Source organism: Protopterus annectens, chromosome 4.part0 (assembly GCF_019279795.1).
Source record: "Protopterus annectens isolate FY-2018-M chromosome 4.part0, PAN1.0, whole genome shotgun sequence".
NCBI lineage: Eukaryota > Metazoa > Chordata > Ceratodontiformes > Protopteridae > Protopterus > Protopterus annectens.
The window spans coordinates 1,035,671,942-1,035,696,688 of record NC_056733.1 but is presented as its reverse complement, the minus strand read 5'-3'; the positions used below and the strand labels follow the sequence as shown (position 1 = coordinate 1,035,696,688).

Sequence of the window (24,747 nt, the reverse complement as noted above, 5' to 3'; positions counted from 1 at the left end):
CCTTCATCATGCATTACAAAGTAGATAGGGCCTCCAGGGACAGGGCTTCCTTTGGTTCCACTGTCCTCAGGAATATACTTCCGTGAGATACCCAGGGTTAGGGTGCTTGGGATGCTACCCATGTGTAGGAATGAACGGCAAGATTGGACAACTTCACATAAAGAAGTTATGTACTTACCATAATGTTCCATGTGAGTTGTTCATCTCACCTTCATTCTTACATTCCCACCTGCCTTCCCCCTCCAGGTTTCTCAAAGAATGAGTAAGACTTTCGGCCTGGTTGGTCTTGTTCTAGGATTTCCTACTCCGGCTGGAGTGCCTTTCAGGTATTATGTTTTATGTGCAGGGATCAGCAAACTAGATCTGAGGTGAGACAGAGAGCATCATGGGATAGGGACTTGGCCTCGAGCTACTCTAAAACCCTGAGCTTGTGAAAGCGGCCAACTCGGAGCCGATGGATCGGCTCCAAACCCATGTGTAAGAATGAAGGCAAGATGAACAACTCACATGGAACGTTATGGTAAGTACATCACTTCATTTTTTCAACACAAATGGAACATTATGGTAAGTACATAACTTTTATTTAACTGTGAAAATCCGTCTGGGAAAGAGCCCATTTTCTGTAGTGGCCTGGGGAGAAACTCTCAAGACACATGTCTTTGGAATGTGGGAGGAAACCGGAGCACCTGGAGGAAACCCACACAAATGCAGGGAGGACATGCAGACTGTGCACAGAAGGGACTCCAGACAATAATTGAACCGGAATACCTCTAGGTGTGAGGCGACAACATTAACAGCTGCACCACTGCACCATCAGTTATGCTACAAGAACTGTTCCCAATGAATTGGCAGTTATTCTTTACTTTTCCTTGTAAACAAATATCAGCAGTTACATTTGTATGAAAAAGTCTTCAGATGTGTTGTTGTCAGTATCGCCTTTATTCTCACTAATGGGTCAGATCCAATGAGTTAGATCCCTCTTGGCCTTTTCAGTAGCTCGAAGTCTTCTGCAAAGCTCATGGGCTTCCTTCCCTACCAATAATGCAGTTCTTCCAGTTCCTCAGAGCTCGTATGCCACACTGTATGATGGTTCTTCAAGCAAGATCAGGGCAAAGTTTATTATATTTTTTTGCATTTAGCTGTATTTTTTCACATATCTTTATACCTAAACTTAGTAGTCATTGTTCGTTAGTTTTACCTTGTGCCCTTTCTAACCGTCACATTCTTATTTTACCTTCATCTCCTTCCCTTTACTCCTGTTGAGTTTTAGAATAATTGTACTCCTTTCTCTTATTGATTGTCATTCATTTTAGTTAGAGAATGGTCAACCTCCCGTTATTTAGAAAAGTCTGTTTAAGTTAGAGGACCTTTCATTGTTTCAAGTCCGTTTAAGATGGAGGACTTTCCCACCCCTTTTTTTCCATTTCAGTTAGAGGACTTTCCCTCCCTTTCTGAAGTCCGTTTAAGTTGGAGGTCTTCTCCTTTTCCCCCCTCCCTTTCCCTTCCCTATTCTTAAACTCTGTTTAAGTTAAAGGACTACCTTACCTTGCTGTTGTTGTGGTTGTTTGATGGTGGGATTAAAGTATTTCTAGTATTGTTATTTGCTTTTCTCTGATTTGAACCTTAAGTTTCTGATTGTTAGTGCTTTTTGTGGGCTACCTTCTATTATGTTGCAAAATGAAGGTAAGCCTTAAGGCTTTAAAAATGTGAGAAATGCAGCAAGAAGATGCCCCTCAGTGATTCGCACACGTTGTGTATTTACTGCTTGGGGCGTCGTGTGCTATTTTCCAAGCCTTTAATTCAAGGGCATTATTATAACAAAAAAAATAAACTGATATTGAAGGGTTTGATTAAAACTCCCTTCTCTGAGGCTATCACATTGGATCCCTCTTCTCCTAAGTCTGACAAATCGGAGAAGTCAGGAGAACGGTCATCCCCAGCTTTGAAATCCTCTTCAGACCCAAGACACAAACAACCAGAGCTATCTGCTCCAGCAGTTCCTTTGGAACAGACAACCTATACTGAGCCAGAGACCTCTTCAGATCATCCCAAATCTTCGGATCCCAAGTCATCCAAGGAGTTGACTCCAAAGTCCCTATTGGCTTCTGAGTTCTGCTATTGGAACTGGTCTCCGTGCATGGAGCCAATTACACACAAAACAAGCGAATAAACCACCAGCAAATCTTGGAGCTGATTACCACTGGGCTTCCATCCCATTTCCTTGCCAGATATAGGTCACCAACACTGTCCACAAGGTTTACCACCAGCCTTTCGGATGACGATGTGGACAGGGTGGTGCAGAGGCTCCTTAAGACACCTGCCTTGGCCAAGCTTCTTTTGGATCCAAACCCAAAGGAGTCGGATCAGACTCATGTTACCCCAGTGGCGCCTGCTCCTCCTCTGAGCCATCCTTCAGTCTCGGAGCCAGAACACTCTGATGTCCAAGTAGTGTCTGTATCAGATCCAAGACCACCGATAGGTTCTTTGGACCCAATATCTGCCTCGAGTGTTTCCGCCCAGTTGGAGCAGGAAACCTCTGGGAGCCGATGCTCTCTACTTGGGTCCACAGAGCAGATTCGGACCACTTCGGATTCAACACTGTCTCTGGAGACCTCAGCTCGGATGGGTTTGGCTCCTACCTCTTCCTCTGAGCTTCCATCACTGACTCCAAGAGCTCTCTTGGGCCCAACATCCTTTTTGTCGGGTCCAGGAATTTCCTTGGAACAGGGGTGGTTGGCTTTCAAGGTTATGAGGAGGGTAATGACTGCCCCTCTATCTCAGACACAGTCCTCATCAGAGCTTCCTCCCCCTTCAGCACAGGTGTCTTTTCCTCTTCACCTTTGTGCACAGGACTGCAGGGATGCAAGACCACAGGATGTTCCCCAAGGGACCCCCTCCCCTTCCAAAACTTCTCCAGAGTATCCCACTGAAGAAGTCCCTCGGAAGAGGACATGCAAGAGGAAGCATCTGGACTCACAGCAGGAGCCAGTCAATTCAGATACTGACCACGATGAAGCAGAAGGTTCCCCACAATCACCACCTAAAGATGCCTCTTTTGAAGACATCTGAGAAATACTGAAACAGAGAGTTGATTGGCTGTCCTTATTCCCTTCACCTGAGGAGTCTTTATACCTGAAGGCCTTTGGATCCCGCCTTTCAACATCCTGGGTGGTTCCGACTTTCAACGAGCTTGTACAGTTAATATCTTGGAAGGCATGGGAGACCCCAGACTCCATCCAGCATACTCCTAGGAGGCCAAATAAGTACATTGCAGCTCAAAAGGATCAGGCTTTCCTCACAAAAGGTGTAGCAATAGATGACATGGTCATGGCGGTGGCCACAAAGAGAAACTTTCCGAAACTAGTTCCACTATTCATCCTCCTAATCAGGATTCTAGAATTATGGCTAGGTATGGGAAGTACATCTTTTCTTCAGCGGTCTTTACATTGAGATTTCTGAATTATCTTACTCACTTCACCAAACTACAGAGAGACCTGTTGAAAGAATTATCAGACTCTCTCCAAGGAGCTGCAGCTGATACAGCGGCGGATAAGATCAATGCACAGCTGGCTACCCTCAATTCAGTTGTTAACTCAACTATGAGGCTCATTTCTTATGCAGCATATGGAGCGAGTAGGGCAGCAGGATCAGACATCTCTATAAGGAGGCAGGCTTGGATGCACCTTTGTGATTTTGCACAGCCTTTTAAGTCTTCCTTTGTTAATGCTTCCTTCAATGGCTCATCTCTTTTTGGGCCCAAAGTCAAAGAAACACTAACTCAGTGTGAGCAGGAAGGTAAGACCCTGTCTGCCATTGGAGTACGTTTTTCTACAGGCACTAGACCATATCCAACAGCTCAGAGGGGTAGTGGAAAAATGTGGTTCAGGAAATCTCAACAGTCTTACCAGGACAGACAGGGTGGTAGTTCCCCTAGAGGCAGAGGGGGGGAACAATAACAGAAGATGCTGCCCTCACGGCAGAGGGAGTCCAGAATTTATCTCTAGTAGACCCTTTCAGCGCTCCTGAAGGAGCGCCCGACTGTTCACCTCTGGAGGTAGTCAGGGGTTGATTGCCTTTCACCTCGAAACCTGGCAAATAATCACTGACAACAAATGGGTACAAGACATAATATACAGAGGTTATATAATTCTATTTTCCTTTCCCACTCCCGCAAACAAGTCAACTCCAGACATTCCACCCAATCATCAGGAACAAGCAATGTTAGAAGTTCAAAAATTGCTAAGAAAAAGAGTCATCCAAGAAGTCCTCACAGACCAGAGAGGATTCGGAACTTACTCAAGATTCTTTTTAGTTCCAAAGAAAACAGGGGAATGGAGACCAATACTGGATCTCAACGAACTGAACAAATTGGTGAAGAAAACCAAGTTCTGGATGGTAACACTGCAGTCTATAATTCCATTCCTGGGAAAAGACAACTGGATGTGCTCTGTAGACCCTCAGGATGCGCACTACCATATCAAGATGGAAAGAAGATCCAGAAGGTGCCTGCACTTTCAGCTAGGAGCCAGGCATTCCCAGTTTTCAGCTCTGCCCTTTGGAATCACTACAGCCCCCAGAATGTTCACCAAATGCATGGCAGTAGTGGTGGTACACCTCAGATGTCAGGGATTCCAGGTGTTTCCATATTTGAATGACTGGCTCATAACTGCCCCCACCAGGCTTCTGCTGCTAGAAGCCAGAAATTATGTACTTCACCTTTGCTACAAACTAAGAATTGCCATAAATTAAGACAAATCCTCCTTAGAGCCATCTCAAAATTTAACCTTTATAGGTGCAGAGATAAATACAGTCAACCTTGTACTGAGACTTCCTCAAGAGAGAGTACCCTTCATTCACCTACATGTCAGGCAACTAATCAGAAAAAAGTGAGCCACGGCAAAACAGATACTGTAGACCTTGGGAAAGATTGCAGCATCTGTTGTACTCATCCCTCTAGCATGTCTACACATGAGGATTCTGCAATGGTTGCTTTCCACACAATGGTCGATTCTAGACCTTCCAGTGTCTCACAAGATTCTTATAACCAGATCTTGCAAGAAGGATCTCAAATGGTGGATTCACTCTCCATCCGTGTCTCAGGGCCATCCCTTTGCTTTCCCTCAACCCCAAGCCATGATGACTACGGATACTTCCCAGATAGGGTGGGAGGGGCATTTTCTGGGAAAGACTGTCCAAGGAACCTGGCAAGAACATGAGGCTCACTTGCATATAAACATCTTAGAGATGAGAGCAGTGCTACTTGCACTTCAGGCATTTCAAAACTCTCTCCCTCTAGGAACCATAGCAATTCAATCAGACGATATGTCGGTGGTCTGGTACATAAACAAGCAAGGGAGAACCAGATCTTATCCCCTTTGTCAAGAAGCTGTAAGGGTTTGGCAATGGGCAACATTCTCCAGTAGCTTTCTAACTTCAATGCATATCTCAGGGAAATCCAATATGATTGCAGACAAGCTGAGCAGGGTCATATTATGGCCTATCGAGTGGTCCCTCAATCAAGTAGTAGCGGAAGAAATTTTCTGGAAATGGGGCCACCCTTGCTGCAATCTTTTTGCATCATTCACCAACATCAAATGCAGCAACTACTTTGCCCTAATCCCTCCAAAGGGGGAGTCACCAAGGGATGCACTTGTTCATGATTAGCCTCCAGGACAGCTATATGCTTTCCCTCCAATTTCTCAGATTCCCAAACTATTACAGAAAGCAAGTCTGTTGGAGACCACGATAATCCTCATTGCACCCTATTGGCCTCTTCAAATCTGGTTTCCCTTTCTACGGCCTCATCTCCCGGACAAACCATGGATTCGGGACCCAAATCCAGATTTACTGATGCATCCATCGGGAATGGCACCTCCCAATCTTCACAACCTCAAGTTGACAGCTTGGCTGCTCCAGTTCCCTTGACTGGCAGGTTTCCCCTTTTATCATCTCCAGTAAAGCATATTCTACTGTCTTCCCATAAAATTTCCACACACAAGTTATACAAGAGTAAATGGAATAGATTTGTTATATGGGCTACTGATAACCAGGTAGATCCTTTTTCTGCACGCATTCATTCTATATTGGAATTCCAAGCAAAACTATTTAATGAATGTATGGCTGCATCTACTATTAAAGTCCAATGACCTGCAATTTCAAATTAGCATGCAGGAGAAAATGGTTCTTGTCTTATGTCACACAGACCCTGCAGAGCCTTTTTAAAAGGAACAGCAATGATTAGACCTCCATAAAAGAATCCAACTCCACCTTGGGATCTTAATTTCATTTTGCCAAATTATCAGTTGTTCCCCATTTGAACCTTCAGTGACATGCAATTTAAAGTTATTATCTTGGAATGTACTTTTCTTGGTAGCTATCACCTCAGCTAAAAGAGTATCAGAACTACAAGCTCTTTTGTTCAAACACCCATATTTAATCTTTCATAAGGATAGAGTGTCTTTATGTACCAATCCTTCCTTTCTCCCCAAGGTCGTGTCAGAAAGCAACCTAAACCAAACTACTGAGTTACCTGTTTTCTTTCCTAATTACCAAAACAAAGGTGAATACTCTCTACATCTTTTGGATGTTCATACAATTGCGCTTCTACTTGCACAGGACTTCACAATTTAGGAAACTGGATCAACTTTTTGTCTCTTACTCTGAGACTAGAAAAGGATTACCAGTCTCGAAAGTTACATTGTCTAGATGGCTCGCCCTCTGCATATCTATCTACTCCTCAAAAAGCAAACCTCTTCCATTTCCTGTCAAAGCACACTCCACTAGATCAGTTGTGACTTCAGCAGCTTTTCAAGCAAGACTTTCATGGGAAAGTATTGGTGCTGCAGCAACATGGGCTGAGCTGCATACCTTTATTACTAATTACAAAGTGGATTTGGCCTCCAGGAGTAGGGCTTCCTTTGGTTCTATGATTCTGAGGAATATTCTGCCATGAGCCACCCAGCAATTACATTGCTTGGTATGTGGCCTCATCACTGAGAATAAAGGTGAGATTGACAACACATAAATAAGTTATGTTCTTACCACAACGTTCCATGTGTATTGTCCATCTCATCCTTTATTCTCACAATCCACCCTCCGACCCCCCTTCCAAAACTCCTGGAAGATCAAGTGGACATTGATCTCTGGGCTCTCCATAGCCTCAGAGAGTCAGACATTGTCCTAGAAAGAGACCATACTGGGTGTATAGTTTATTTTACTTTTGGGTGGGCAAACAAGATCTGAGGAAGTGGAAGAACTGCATTATGGGTAGGGAAGGAAGACCATGAGCTTTGCAGAAGACTTCGAGCTACTGGAAAGGCCGAGATGAATCTGACTCATCGGATCTGACCCATCAGTGAGAATAAAGATCAAGCTTGACAACACATACGGAATGTTATGGTAAGAACATAACTTCTTTTTTTCTGTTTCTTGAATGAAGTCATTTCTTTAGACCCAGTCTCGTTCTGTGAGGTTTGACATTTCTAGAAGAGTAAATGGAATAGGTTGTAATGGAATTCCACTGTTCACATCTTGTGGGGTTTCAGCACATATCCACATTGTTTGGCATTACGTTTTTGAGTACATTTCCAGTGATTTGGTGAAGTTATTAAAATTCGCTTTTCCTTGTGCCAGGGAGTAAAAGTTTAACAGGATCACAGTTGATATCAGGACTTTCATGATTCTGTCTTTTCTTCTTGAAATTATCTGTAAGAGAAAAGAATCACATTCTTATTAGATTTATCTGTTACTGTGTCCCTTTATCCCAATATCTATCAGCATCAGTTATTACATTCATAACTGAATTCATTTTCTCCCCTCCAGTTTAATCTTTTAACATGATCTTTATGAATCCAACCATTTTTGGTGGTTGGTTAATATGTGGCTGTACTTATACAACCACTAGCCCCACTTTTATAATAACGTAGGGTCCTAACCATTTTGAGTCCCATTTGCCTGTGTTTCCAGACTGGTGGACCATTACAAGATTTCCTTATTCCAGTTGTACCTTCCTGTTTTCTGAAATTTCATTTTGTTTATGGAGTTCTAGATTGTAAGCTTATTCAGCTTCCTAGACTCTCCCTTTTGCCTAACTGATTTGGTCTTGGAGCTGGTCCCACAGATTTGTTTCTTTTAATGGTATCCAAAAAGGGATTTCTTCTTCTTGTAAATTCATATATCGACCTGTCATTAATTCATGTGGAGATCCACATCCTTGAGGAGAATTTCGTATCTTAATCAAAATGTTGGGTTAATATTTTATCCAGTGATTCCTATACACAGTGATTAATCCTTTTTTTAGGGTTCTGTTAGCCCTTTCAACTATCCCAGAATTCTGAGGATGGTAAGGAGTATGAAACATTTGCTTAATTCCCCAAATGTGGCACATTTGTTTTGTTACCTTCCCAGTAAAGTGAGTCTCTTAATCACTGTGTATTTCTTTGGGTACTTTCCATGTTAGGATGATCTTTTGGTTTACTATCAGATTTTTTACCATGGGTCGGTAGGTGTACAGTATAATACCCTACTACAAACATCCTCCCTATTCATTCATTATTCTGACTACTGAGTTGGCATCTTCTTTTTTTGTTGGATGAGTCTTTACCCATCCAGTATTTATCTATTAGAGTGGATAAGAAATGGAATCCTCCTGATGCGGTTGGAAGAGGTCGCACAAGATCCACTTGTATTCTTTGCCAGGGCCCAAGTGTTTCTGGGAGTCTATATTGTTTTTTTCTATTACATTTCCCTACATTGTGCATTGCACAAGTGACACATCTATCTACATGATTTTGAATGTCTGCTTTCATACTTTCCCATTTGAATCTAGAACTAATAATTTGTTGTAGTCTTTCCCTTCATGGATGCCCTAGGAAATTGTGATAGTAAATTAGCTACATTTTCCTATCTCAGGCTCAGTTGTTTTTACTCTGTGTAAAGGACCCTTTTTGAATTCTTCTGATACTGAACAAGGTTCTGGGAACATAACCCATGTCCATTAATCCCCTTGTATAATTTCAAACTCCTCCATTTAGTACTTTTTTATTATATTTGGCTGCCCTCTCAAAATTTTCACTAAGCTTCCTAACTGTTGACTACTTTGTTTGTTTTCACATTTAAGGTCATATGAGCACCTTGTTCAAATTCTTCACCCCATAATGGCTTCATTTCATTTGTCCGCATAACTGATAATCCACACACAGTAGGTATTATGATGATCCCATCACATTGAATCTGAATGATTTTACCTACCTTGTCTTTCACTTCATGCTCATACCCTCTGCACTGGTCTTTACAAAAGTAATCCATACAATGTAAAGGCAAAGGATTTATAGGTAAGTCCATTTGTATTTGTCACTTATTCAAAATATTTTGCACCATTTTCCTTGTTTGTTTTTCTTCCATACTTACCATGCCCGGTATTGAGGAATATTTTGTACTGGATATGTTTGCTTAGCATCGAGAGCCCTTTCTTTTGCTAGTTGATCTACTGTATTATTATTCTGGCAATGCACTTCATTTCTGGTATGTGCTTTGACCTTATTTATGCTCATTGTAGAAGGATTGTCATCTTTTATCAGGCTCCAAATTTCTGTTAACACTTCTTGATGGCTGATTGGTCTACAGTCAGCTGTAATCAAACGTCTCCTTCCCCAAATGGTAAGGGGTGATGTTAGAACTTGGATTACATACTCACTGTCTCTCTAGATGTTTACAGGTCTAGGTAATAGCAAAGCTTGCTTGACTGCTTCTAGTTCAGCTCTTTGTGCTGATCATACCCCTAGGACATTGCCTTTTTTTTGTTCTTTTGTTTCTGCATTGTAAATTGCCCATCCTGTCACAAAACGCCCCCTTTCAGAGCTCCAATATCTGGATCCATCTGTGTACCAGTTTGAAGCTTCTTCAGTGTTTTGAGTACCTGCCTTTAAGTGTTCCTCCTTATTTTCCAAGTCAGGACATTCATGAGATTTTCCTTGGTAATTAAAGAATTCTGGTAAAAACTTAATCCGAGGGACGTCTGCTCTAATCCTTCCTTCCTGACTTGCAAAACTTGCAATGATTCTACAGGGTTGGGCATTGTTCATCCCCTTTGGGTCTCCTTCTTGCCTGTATTTTACTGGGGTATGTTTGGTCTGTAGCACACCTTGAGAGCCATGAATCATATGGTGTGTCACTCCAGTGGTCCATTCTTCTCTAATGGCTTGCTTTTCACATTCCATCATTCCTTTTTCAACTGGACTCATAGTTTGGGAATAATAACCCAAAACCTGATACTGAGATCCTCTCTTTTGCAATACTATAGCCATCATAGTTTCACCATTATGTTCAAACTGTATGATGAACTCTTTGTCTCTTTCTGGGGCATCCAAGGCAGGTACAGAAATACGTTCTTCCTTGATCTTAGAGAAAGCTGCTAATGTCTCATTGTTCCAGTTGAGAGGGTCATATCCCTTCTTGTTTCCCTTAAGCATATCAGTCAAGGGTTTTGTTTTACCAGTGTAATCAGGTAGCCATTCCTTTGAGAATCCAAAGATTCCTAGGGCTTGCATTAACCCTGTGACAATAGCTGAAATTGATAACTGTCTAATCAATTGTTTTTTTGTCCTCACTAATGCTTCTTTTCCTGCTGATACTGAGACACCTAAGAAAGTAACATAATTCTTCATAAACTGACTCTTTTTAGGGTTCAGTTTAATCCAGCTTGTCTTACTGATTGGAATATTTCTTCCAGTACATTCAAGTGCTGCTTTTTAGTTTCTTTTCCTACAAGGATGTCATCTACATACTGAATAATAGAGGGTCTACATTTTAGTGGTTTTAGCACTTCCTGCATTACATGATGAAAAACTGTTGGAACATTATGAAAATCCTGAGGCATTCTTGTCTAAGTGTATTGTTGGGCCTTTTCAGTAAGAGCAAATTTCCACTGTGAGTCTTCATCCAGAGTGATATTCCACAAACCATTACTCACATCCAGTGTGGAGAGAATTTTCATTTTTCCTGAATTTGAGCAATAAGATCAGGCATACTTCCTACTAGTGGCAAAGGGCAAGGTTCTACTGTACTCAGTTCTCTGTAGTAGTACTGAGACAATAACTTCCATCTGGTTTCTGTAGAGACCAATATGGACTGCTAGCTAATGAACTGATTTTTCTCACAACCCCTTGAGCTTCTAAAGCTTTTACAGTATTCAGTATTATCTGTTCTGCCTTTTTCCTGATTGGATACAGTTTTATAGGTTTCTTAGGACTGCCTCTTACTTTGAGAATAGTTAGAGGTTTGTCCGCCATTATTCCTATGTTTAGGAAAAATATGCTGATAACAGTAGATTAGTTGAGCCATCTCTTGATTTGGTGCTTTCAGCAATGCAACTAAATCATATTGTCCAGAATCCTTGACACTATATTTGCATAAAGCTTCAGAGATGTCTAACACTTCATCTAATGGTCCCTCTATCAATTCCAGTCACCCAAGTCTGTAATGTAACCTCTTTGTTTCAAAATGTCACTACCAATGATGTTGTGTAGATGAGAACCTGATACCCATGCATGTTGATGAGTATCTTCCCCTATCTTTGTTTTTACATGGAGACTTGCTTGAGAAATTACTCCTCCCAATCCTTGAAAACGTATGATTCTTGTTCCTGAGAATGTTCATGATAGTAATGCTAACTGCAGCTCCTGTATCTATTAAATATGTCTCTAAATGGCCTCCTGCCCAAATGTGAGTATGTGGCCTCCCATCAGAGCCATTTTTAGGAAGGCTATGGGGACCCCAAATTCCTAACTGAATAAGAAAGGATTTGACAACTTTTTCAAGATTTTTCAATTTTTCCAGTAGAGCTTGAGGAACTCCATCTTATCTACCTTTTCTTTTTCTTCTTTTTTTCATTAGCTCCTTGTCCAGCTCAACACCCACCTGGTGCCCAGCAATCCCTGGCTATATGCCCTTCTTTATTAAAATTATTGCATCTTCCTTTGAATTTTCTTTTATTTGTAATTCCATCGTGGTTTAGATTTATTTCCCCTTCACTAAAATATGCTGTTTTGACTTCCTTTGGTTTATCTGTTAGTTATTTTCTCATTTCCCAGAGTGATAAAAAGGCCTCATACATATCTTCATATGTATAAGGTTGTACCCATACTAGGCAGGCCTTTTCACATTTATATCACGTTACTGAAAGATGAAAATAGTGAACGCTATTTCATCGAACCTAAAACATCTAAACCACATAATATCAAACATTCAGAACAGCAAATTTCTTCCTTGGGAAAAAATTCACTATTCCGAAACACATACACACAACACAAGCACACCTAAAAAACATCAATGCACACACATACACTTATAATTCTACAACTAACCCTACACTAAACTATACATACACTACTATCTATCTACTTACCTTAACCCAAACCCTAACCCAAAGGTCCGTCACTATCGCACACTCACCTAACTCGCACCCTAACCCTAACTCACTTAACCCACCCCTAAACCTAATTCACCGAACCCGCGCCCTAACCCTAACTCACCTAACCCGTGCCCTAACCCTAACTCACCTAACCCACACCCTAATCCTAACAACCACACAATTGCACACTTACCTGAACCCGACCCATAAATCTCCACCACAGTGCTGAAAATAGTGAAGCCACAGAACCGGCCAACCAAATTCTTTCCCTAGGAAAAAATTTGATGTTCTGCAGCTTCGCTATTTTTAGCATTCGATTAAAACGGGTCAATATTAGAACATTCAAAGAATTAAAACATCGATGTTCTGATATAGACCCGCCTTTTCAACCATATTGGTAGTCCTTCTAATACTATACCTAAGAAGGCTGGGTTTTCCATTTCAGGCCTTTCTTGACCACTGTATTATCTGTACGCACCCCATTTCTTATGAATATATTCATCTAAATCTTCTTTTTCTCCTAAATTTATTTCATTTATTTTTCCCCAGTCTACTGTAGGATAAGGTGACATATCTTGTAGAAATTTTTGAATTTCATTCCAATTGGATCTACCTTCCCATATTTCTGGATAACCTTTTTCCCTACTGGCATCATTGCGATAGCTAGAGAACATGAATCTTCTCTGGACCATCCAGAAATTCTTTGCCCTTGTTCAAGTTTTTTTTTTCTCTCAGTCCGTGGTTCTTTTTAGGGATCACATTTTCCTCCCAAGTTTGTTAATGCTGCTTGTAATTCTTGAGCAGTTAATGCCTGTGTAACTGTACACATTGTCTTAATTTCAGTGTTTCCTTCCTATGTTGGAGCAGTAGGAGTCACTGAAAAATTATAGCGGGATGTTGTGGGACTGTTATATTGGGAATTAGATTTAAGAGGGATTTCTGCAGGTTCTGGTAACTGATATCCCCATACATAAACTATTTGCTGTACTCCTTTTATTCCTTCTGAGAGGGTCTTCCTATCATTTTCCCTAATCATCCTCAACTTTTTGATCAAGTTGTGTCCCTAATCTAATAGCTTCTCGTAGAGCTTTTTTAATGATTTTATTTCATGATCCCTGAATTCCACTTCTTTTTCTAAATTAATTATTTGTTCTTTTTGCTCCCCCATTTTTGTCTTCTAACTGCTCTGTTTGGCTAGATATTTTTTTATGTTGTTTCTCCTTTTCTTTAATTTCATTATACAACATTTTTATTTCTTCTGCTGTCTCTTTTACCTGTTTGTCTGATTCTTCTACACTTCCCTGTAAGTGAGAATATCTTTTTGATAAAACTTCTATAGTTTTGTGCTGCTCTGATGTACACAAAACTGTTCTAGAACAGCTGAAATGAATATTTGCTTCATAAAATCTCTTTCATTCTGATTTGGTTTTCCTCATTCAGTAAATTCATAAATCAAAAATGGCAGCATATGAATAGGACTTCTCTTTTTTCATCCTTCTGAGTTATCATTATCCCTTATCTTTTGTTGCTTCTAACTTACCCAGTGGATCCCCGTCTTGCAAACTATTGTTAATGCAGCTGCATTTGATTATCTGTTTTGCTGTTACTAGTCAATGATTAAGAATTAATGAAAGTTTGGAACATACAAAGTAATACAAAAGCCTAATAAAAAGAACATATAATCAAGTCTGCAGTGAAACACATATACACAGGACACAACAACTGTTCCTGTCCTTCATTCTATAGAGAGCATATGGTGTAAAAGGGGTCTATATTACGTCGCCGAAATCGAATTCCGTCAAACACCTATTCGGTGACACCTAATCAGTGAAAATTGCATCAACGATTTGCTGAATTTACTAAGGGCAAGGAAATACTTGCCCGAAGAACAATGGACAACATCTTCATGAATCAAACCCACCCAGTGTGGGGGGCTTCGCCCCCCCAGACCCCCCCCCCCCCAACTCTATATACCAACTCCGATACTGGAACACAGTGGAGAAAAGGGCAAAGTTCTACTGCTGGCCAGCTGTATCTTTGCCCTTAGTAAATTCATCAAATAACTGAAGCGATTTTTGCCGATTAGGTGTCGCTGAATAGGTGATCACCAGAATTCAATTTTGGCGACCTAATATAGACCCATGTAAAAGCAATATACATGTTCCAATCCTTTGATGTTTGCAAATATATATATATATATATATATATATATATATATATATATATCTGCATATTTACACACACACACACACATATCTATATATAATATATATATATATATATATATATATATATATATATATATATATATATATATAGTTTCACTTCAGAATCCTGAAATGTCACAATCCTGAATTTCAGAAAACTTCATAATCTGGAAGCCCAAAATCCTGAAAACTCAAAATCATAAATCCCAAAAGACTGAAAATACACAGGATACATATACTGACTATAGAGAACACAAACCAGGTTACATTCCACCAAATATAAGCAGGGGGAAAGCCCCCCCTGCACCCCCCACACCCCCTGTAACTTAAATATAGCAACTACAAAATTACACTTCACTACACTATCATGAGTTATGTTGTAATATAGCAAGTTAAAACGGAATGTTACTAAGGTTACAACAGGCAGTTATGAACACATGTGATGGTGTGTTTGCCATTTGTTTCTGTGGAGTGCAGTCTTGGAGTTTATATATTTAATTAGCCCATACTTGGTGAAAAGTGCTATCCTTTGTCTTGTATGTGTCTCCCTGTGTCCTTGTACTGGAATATTGTCATTCTTTGTGTCCTTTATATTTTCAGTAGTTTGTGATTCAGGAATTTGAGTTTTCAGGATTATGAATTTTCAGGGTTTTGGGTGCCGGATTATGAAGTTCAGGATTGTGATATTTCAGTATTCTGAAGTGAAACCATATATGTGTGTGTGTGTATATATATATATATATATATATATATATATATATATATATATATATTTATATATATATATATATATATATATGTGTGTGTACATGTTACATAATATGTATTTAAAGTTTTTATTTTCTAAAATGTTTCTGAGAGAAAATTGCTTATAATACAACTCCCCCCATTAATATTCAAAAACGTGCACGCTGATTGGTCAGCGTGCACGTTGTAAATTAGAGTTATAGTAATGGAAAAAGGTCCGGTCGCCCGGACTTTTTCCATTACTATAACTCTTTTTTTCTCACTGTTTCGCTATGTTAAACGAGTTTAACATAGCGAGACAGCTTTAAAAAAAGCAACGGAGATTCTCTGTTGCTTTTTTAAAGCTGTCTCGCTATGTTAAACCCATTTAACATAGCAAAACAGTTTGTAAAAAGCAATGGAGATCTTGCTTTCTCCATTGCTTTTTTCAAAACTGTTTCGCTATGTTAAATGGGTTTAACATACCGAGACAGCTTTAAAAAAAGCAACGGAGATTCTCCGTTGCTTTTTTTAAAGCTGTCTCACTATGTTAAACCCATTTAACATAGTGAAAACAGTTTGTAAAAAGCAACGGAGATCTTGCTTTCTCCGTTGCTTTTGCCCACAGTTCTGATGTACTGCATAGGCATACGCATGTGCAGTACATCAGAACTGCCGCAGAATACCAGACAGCTGCGGAAGGGCAGCAAGGAGGCATTATACAATGCCATTATTTAAGAAAAGTAATTATTTTTTTTCTTAAATAAAGTCATAGTATAATAGCAATAACCCACTTCTGGGTGTGGGTAATGCTGGATTTACCCACGGTTGGCTTTGTTTGGCCACTCGGGCTTCGCCCTCATGACCAAACCACGCCAACCGTGGGTAAATCCAGCATTACCCACACCCAGGCGTGGGTTATTGCTATATTAATACGTTTATGAGTCTTCTAATAGAAGAGCCATTCACTGTTGTTATAGTACATCAACTTGTCAGTATGTGACCCTTTGTTCCAGTCTGCTGTGACTCTTTCATGCTAATGTTATCCAAGTAGCTTGCTGAGCTAACATTTCTAAGGGTTGCTGTGAAGTCTTATAGCTGGTCTACATCTGAATTTTAGAGGAATTAACCACAGTCAATGTAAATATTTATTTATATTGATAATCATGCTTTGATCGAGTGAAGAATTCTATACAAGCACTGTCTTATCTTAGCTGGTGCCCTTTTAGCCAGGCATTGCAGTTTCTTACAACTTTTTTTCAAAAATGTTTATTGAATTATCACTTGTGACATAGGCAAGTTTACATTAATATAAAAGTAATCAAACTTTATTAACATAACAAACATTATACTTCACATATAGTGTTATATATCATATAACCTAAGCAATATTACATAAATTATTCAATTCCTGACTTTTTTTAATTAAGAAACATCTTTATTAAACCATAACTTACTGCATAGGCAATCATACATTTATATAAACAAAAAGACACAGACACAATCCTATTTGCAAGCATTTTACATTACAAACCATACTGACACACTCTCAGTTGTAAACATTATACATCACTTATAATCTACCCAAGCTTTCTCACTCAAACATTGCATAGCTCATTTAAGTCCTGCCACTTTTTCAACCTCATTCCTCCCTTGTATGTATTGTTCCCACAATTCTTATTTTTTCCTATGTAGTTTGCCCTACCCTTTTCTAAAGATCTCAGTTCCAGTTGTTTTATCTCTGTTATTATATTCACTACTTCCAGTATAGTTGGTATAGATTTTGATTTCCATGTTCTAGTAATTGCTTTTTTTTTGGCAGCCCCCATTATTAGACACAGCAAAGCCTTACCATGTCTAGGTAATTCTGATTCTGTATCATAGCTCAGAAAAATCATCTCCCTCGTCACACCAATCTGCCCACTTAGCATCTCCAACAGTGCATCCCGCAGGGAATTCTTAAAGTCTGCCAACTCACTGCAGTCCCAGAAAATATGTTCCCATATGTTGTCTGCTTGAGGAAAAATTCTCTGGAGTCTACTTGGGGTATAAAAATATCTATGTAAACATTTCCAGGAAAAAATCATACATTTTCTAGATTTTGTTGCATATTTGGGAGGCATACATATACCCTCCCATTGTTTCTTTTTGAATTGCTTATCCAATCTCTATTCTCAATCCTTTCTAACCTCCTCTGATTGATTCTTATAGTTATCATGCAGTATTTTATATGCTGTACTAATTATTCCTTTTTTAATGCAGCTTTTGTTCTAGAGTCTACTAAAAACTCTACCAGTGCAGGTCTTTGGTTTAGAACCCCCCTATTTCTTTCTCTTTGCCTATACTCTAATACCAATTCCTGATAGGGAAGGCAAACTCTAACCTGCAGTCCAAATAAATTCTTGGCGTCTTCCCATTCTATCATCTTTCCCTCTCTAGTTATTTGCTCCCAATACCATGGTTCCTTTGTCAGTTTTCTCCAATAAATTCCAGACCCCTCTTGCCTATTGTCTGTATCCCTAATTGCAGTCATTCCTATCAACAGAATCCCCTTTCTCCAATCCCATGTTGGCATAGTTCTTAGAATACTTTCTGCTACTTTATGGAGATAATATTCTGAATGATTATTGCTATTCGCCTTAAAGACCTGCATCCAAAATCCCAGTCTCTACTTGTTTCTTGAGCTTCCCCCATTTCATCAAGATCCCTTTACACTTTGAATTATAGTTTTCTGCTTGTGCTATGGATAAGAGTCTTAACTGTATAGCTCTTAAATACCCCTTCAAACTGGTAATCCCAATCCGCCCTGCTCTACTGGAAGAATCAGCTAATCCCACTTGGCTCTTGCCATCTTCCTCTCCCAGATAAAGTCCTTCAGCTCCTTATTAATTGCCACCCACAACTTCTCCTCTGGTTGATAAAAATGTGCTTGACCTGTGTGTAAGACTAAAGGGACTAAAAACATTTTAACTGCTTGTATTTTACTATCCATATCGATATAACAAAGCTTCCATTTTCTCAGTTTTTGTATTATCTTTTATGTGTCTTCACACACATTCAGCTGCCACACTAGAATAATTTTTAATCCATACTCCCAAATACTTAATTTTATCATGTCCTCATAAATATGGGTATACCTGAACCAGTTCATTTGTGGGTACATAGTTTACCGCAATTGCCTTTGTTTTATCTTCATTCATTTTGTATCCCGAGAAGATCTGAAACTGTCTCAAAATGTTCCACAAAATGTCTTTTCTGGTTTTGTCAGGTATAACATAATATCATCTGCAAATAAAGCCAGCTTTTCTTGACTACCATACCAACTAAATCCTTGAATTTCTGAGTCCCTTATTTTCTTTGCCAATGGTTCTAAATATAATGCAAATAATAAAGGGAAAGAGGACACCCTTGCCTGGTTCCTCTGCTCAAACAGAAATTATCAGAGAGGAACCCACTCACTTTAATTTGCCCCTCCAATCCCGCATATATCCTAATCAACCTTATAATTGTTTCAGGAAATGCAAATGCTTCCATTGCCCTGCTTATAAAGTCCCAGTTTACTCTGTCAAATGCTTTCTCTGCATCAAGACCCACCAACAACAATGGTATTTTCTTACATTCTGCTTCCCTCTGGATCATCAATGTTCTGTTAATGTTGTCAAATGTTCGCCTTCCCTCCACAAAATCACATTGATCCAATGGTTTACATAGACAGTTAATAAATTGTCCTGGACATGATTTTAGATTTGTTGTGATGGAACAAGTTAAGGGTGATTCAATGGGCTATGTTACCGGTGAACAGCTAAATAAATGTGAACTTAAGTGGCAACTTCTTTTAACTGCTACTAATTGGCCAGGGATCAATGATGCAGTGTCTATTAATTGTTTATTAAAATTGAAAAATATGGAAGTTTAATAGTTTTTAGGATTTTTAGTGCGTTTTATATGCATGTTTATTTAAATAATTTGCACCTCAACTAATGTTTTATTCAAGCTGGCTTGTTATTGATTGTTTAGTAAGTATATGGTTTAGAGTGAATGAGATGGTTAGTTCTGAAGACGTTTCTATGTTAAGAAATGAACGTGCTTAACTTTGTTGGATTTATTAAAGGAATTTGATTTATTCTACCTTGGCATTCCGACTGTTTCCTTCCAGGCTGCCACAACAAGACTTTGTGTTTTTTGATAACAATGATGATCACAAGGGAAGGAGAATATAAGAAAATACCACTTTTGTTAGTGGATCTTGCTGCAGATATACTTTTGTTAGAGTAAGCTGGAATTTTATGAGTAGCTCAATGAAATCATTTCTATTCCCTAGTACAATAACAAGATTAATTAGGAGGCTATATGAAGGATCTGAGGCAAGAATTAAAGAGGGAGCATTTATCTCTCATAAGTTGAGTTTGAACAGAGGAACCATACAGGGTGTGACACCCACCACTGTCCCTGTAATCACAGAACTTTAATCCTCATCACTGGCACCAGTGGGGGACATACATTGGGAGTATGCCAAGTACATACACAGTATTTCCAGATGCAGCTCTCTGCAACTTCCCATAAGAGTACACAGAGACCACAGTCAGTCTGGGACTGGTTTCTCCCTCTTTCTCCAGATCCCTAATAGGACTCCCCATTGGCACAGTTGAGATCTCAGCTGAGTGGCCAAGCCAAGACCTCCAGCACCCTCTCTGTCCAAACAGTGCTTCGTGTCCCTGCAAAAGTAGCTGATACACACACACTTTGAGGTTTGATTTATGCACTCACACACACCTGGGAAAGGCTGGCACAGGTTTACTAGCTATTCCCCCTTTTGCCCAGACTATAAGGTAGTTTTCACTGCCACCAGCCAGCTCCTTATCAGCAATTTTAAGACCCTTAACAAAGGGTGTCCAGTCTTACTGTGTGATGTTACTATTAATATAAATAGTAGTTTGACCAAGAGCAAGGCTATTAGGAGCAGCCCATGCAGTGTCACCAAACAAATATGCAATATCTCTAGACAGATCAGCCACAAAGATAGGTTTAAATATATTTAATAATAATAAATGAACAAAAATATACTTAGTATATAATCACAGTAACATCAGAGTTCAAAATCATATGAAATATTTAAAACAACATTGCAGGACAATCTCAAATAAATAAAGAAAAACATCTAAATTCGGCTTTGCTATATTCCTGACTATATCTAAGAGAATTACTATACCCTAGTAACTTACTTAATTAGAGCAGTAAGGTAGATATGTGGTAAATGGATCTTGTCAGGCCCAAGACAGAATACAGAATACAGTCTCTCACTAAGAGACTTCCCAAATTAATATCTCAAATATTACTGCTGTGATAGCTTGCAGAATTACATAATTTATTGTCATCTGACTCTATCCCAGGTGAAAAACAACCACTGGTGCAGCTGGTAGCATTTAGCATCTACCTGTGAAAATACATAGACAAAATCTTTTCCTCAGATCTTGGTACTTGCTGGAAGTCATAAAACAATAAAACATGTCCAAGATAATACAGAATTCCCTAGTCCTAGACATTGTGTCTGTTACTGCACTGAAACTGAAAGATAACATCTTTTTATTGCATGGCCATAAAGTAAATTAATTTCATCTATTTTTCTGAAGTTAACATTCAGTACTCCAGTTTCCACTGTTAAAATATATACATCTAAACAGTTACAATAGTGCAGGTACATTTCTGTTCTATTCCAGTAGGGCATGCTGTGGTTACATTTTAATTATTTTCCAAAAACCTTTTCAACATGCACTTCTGTACCAGCAGTTTGATATGCACCTGACATACATTTTAATACCTTTGTAAAGCAAGTGTCTTATTTGAATCATGTTGATATTTACAAATGACATATAATTATTTACAAAATTCCAGATAGCTGGGCTGTCAGTATCTCTCTTTGTCACACAAGGGTGTCCTCTTTCCCCCTTTTTTATTTGCCTTATATTTAGAGGCATCAGCAAAGAAAATAAGGGACTCAGAAATGCAAGGATATAATTAGTATGGCAATCAAGAAAACTTGGCTTTATTTGCAGATATTATTTTATGCTTGATAAATCCAGAAAAGGACAGCTCAGTGTTGTGGAACAATATGAGACAGATTCACGTCTTTTTGGGATATAAAATTAGTAAAGATAAAACAAAGGTTGTAGCCATAAACTGTGTACCCATACACAAACTGGCTCAGCAATAGCCATATTTATGGGGACACTGTAAGCTGAAGAATTCAAGAGTATGTATAAAAAGGCTTTTGTTATGGCATCTAAGGATACGCAGGAAGAAACTAAAAAAGATAATACAAAAACAGAGAATCCGAAAGCTCTTATTTAGGTATAAGGATAAAAAAAATACAAGCAGTGAAATTGCTTTTAATATATTTAGCTTTTTATATGAATCAGGCATATTTTTATCAACCAGAGGAGAAGTTGTAGATAATAATTAGTAAAGAGTTGAAGGAATTTATCGGAGTGGGGAACAGGGCAAAAGTTAACTGGGATGGGGTGATCCTTCCAATAGAACAAGGTGGTTTAGGATTACCTGATTTGAATGCATATTTTAGAGCTACACAGTTAAGCACAGGCAGAAGGTTATAATTCAAAGTGGAAAGGGATGATGATAGAGCAGGGGGGATGTTCAACAAATAAAGAGAGTTGGAATTTTAGATGCAAATCCTTAAGGAGAATAATAACATCCATACAGAATATTATATTTTTAAAGTGGCAGAAAATATTCTAAAAACTTAGCCAACATGAGAATGGAAAAATTAATTTTTTGACAGTAAGGGTGACTACAGCTAGGAGTAGAGAAAAGAAGCAAGGGAGGCTGTAATTTCCTGGAGAAAAGTGGCAAAGGAACCAAGGTATTGGGAGAAAATAACTAGAGAGGGAAAGGTATTAGAATGGAATGAGGCCAAGAAGACATTTGGATTGCAGGCTTGAGGCTGCCTTCCCTACCAGGAATTATCAGTGTACAGGCAAAGAGAAAGAAATGTGGGAATCTTAATTGAAATACCTAGTCTGATGAAGTTTTTTTTTGTTGAATCTAGTACAGAAGCTCCTGTTAAATTGGATAATTGGCATAGCATTTAAATATTGCATAATAAGTCTAAGAATCAATCAGAGGAGATTAGAAAAGATTTGGAAGGGAAACTGGAAACACAATTTACCAGAAAACAATGTGAGGACAAATATATTACCCCAAGTATGCAACAAAGTCCAGAATGTTTGGAATCTTTGCTTGAAAAAAAATTTCTAAGCTTGTTTCCTGCCTTTCCTGTAAGTAGTCTAGTCCAGATAAAGATTTGCTGTATCCAGGACTATTTGTAAACTTCTGAGCCCCCACCGCTCAGCAAGGGTTAAATTATTCCCGGCTCCATAATGTCTGCTCTTCAAATTTTCCCCTAGAACTAGCCAGGTTTTTAGTTTTAGCACTCAAATCTGTCTCTTTGAGCTCAGCACTTGTTAATAATTCATTGTAAGCACTGAATAAGCTACAAATTACTACAGCACTCAACTTTCCTCACTTGTCTAGAGGAAAACAGGTTTTAGTACTTAATAAATAAGCACCTATCCAGGCATGTCTAAGGGTCAGCTCCCGGAGTTTTCTCCTGTCTACCTGATGAATCTGGGCATCTTGAGGCAATGCAGCAATTACCTCATGTACACAGACAACCCTCTCCTCCTACCACCCAACACTACAACCTGTAAGAGATGCACTTATATAGCCAAACTGGAAACAAAACTGTCTTCACCCAAGACTGGACTAGGCATTCAAGAGGAGAGGGTAAACACTTGCATGACACCACACTCATCACATAGTCCCTCAAAACCTACACCAACAAAACACACACATAGAAACACAAAACACACACGTACATTCGTGGAGGCTGTCAATAAAAATCTGCCCAAGCAACAGGGACCTCCAAAGCAGAAATGCAAGCAACCTCTACCTCCCCAACACAACCCAAATGGCACATAGCCCACAAACTCAGTGTACCACTCAACCACAGTCCATAAGGCACAATAACGTACCCAACACTCTAGTCATAGGTGACTCTGTAGTCAGGCACACTGATGTTCCACTCACCAGGCTAAACAAGGAAAAAGTTACTGTCAGCTACCTGTCGGGTGCCAGGATCCGCCACATAATGCAAGCACTCAGGTCACTCTACAACAAGTACAGATATGACTCTGTCATTGTCCCTGTTGGTGTGAATGACCTAAGACATACCTCCCTGGACTACATGAAAAGAGACATCTTGTAGCCCAGTCAGGTATGACCCTAGCCCTGAGTAGCATCCTGCCATCACCCAAAATGATACCACAGTACAAGGACAAAATGATTGACTTCAACAATTGGCTAAGCTACTAGTGTCATTCTAAGGGGATCCAGTATCTGTCTGCTTGGGATGACATGATCGACAGACCATGATGCTTTGCCAGAGATGGCCTGCACCTGTCGCCTTTGGGATTCCGGATACTGGCTAAGGCTCTTGTCACCCCTAAAGTGCCTTTTTTAGGCAAAGTTCAAATGACAAACTTACCACCATAACAGGTACAAGCAAGTAAAATCTGAGGGTAATGCTACTCAATGCTAGAAGTCTAAACCTCAAAATGCACTCGCTCGAGGTACTCCTTAAAATGGAGAACATCGACATATGTGCAGTGACAGAGACCTGGTTCAAGGCTCGAGAGAGCACCCCTGCATTACCAGGCTATAATTCATACCACACATTTCAGCCACCTAACCAGGACCAAAACACTAAAGGCGGAGGCGTGTCCATATTCATTAAGAATATCCACACCTCCAGGCTAGTTGCTCAGCATAATGCATCCAAGATTGTCCAAGTGCAACTAACTCTGGGAAGACCGCAATCCAAATTGTAGCCTGCTACAGATTCCCCACCATGCCCCAGGATTCTGACTCCTCATTTCTTGATACACTGGAAAATTTTACGGTACAATCTGACACCCTAATAATGGGCGATTTCAACTACGTTTTCTGGAATTCATAAATTCCAACTCATTTGGTCAACTTATCCACACCCCCAACAGGGGCAGCAATATCCTAGACCTGGTCATTACCAACATGGGCAACCGGTGTTCCACACCAGAGGTCAATTTCTCGTTGTTCAGATCTGACCACAAGCTAATCACCATAGACATCCACATCCCGCCCCCACCCCCATTAGGGAAACCACCGTAAAAAATTTCTCCAAAGCCAACGTCACGCTTTTTAAGACAGAAGTGGCAAATTTCATGACACCCATGCAGATGGACAATAGAGGTACAACTGCTGAATCCTACACAAATGCACTTAATAAGCACTTACACTAGTGCATGGATTGTGCAATCCCTAACAGAACCAAGATGCTATCCTCCAAAAAAA

At 39.5% G+C, this 24,747-nt stretch overlaps 1 protein-coding gene across 1 annotated transcript in view; it reads right to left on the bottom strand.

Annotated features, from left to right (window-relative positions):
- Positions 1 to 7,606: 7,606 nt before the first annotated feature.
- Positions 7,607 to 24,747, bottom strand: part of LOC122800390 (uncharacterized protein K02A2.6-like) — a 172,772-nt gene continuing 155,631 nt past the window's right edge. The window contains 2 exon segments of the mRNA XM_044069838.1: positions 7,607 to 7,704; positions 9,917 to 10,639. Coding sequence (XP_043925773.1) covers positions 7,607 to 7,704; positions 9,917 to 10,639 — 821 coding nt within the window.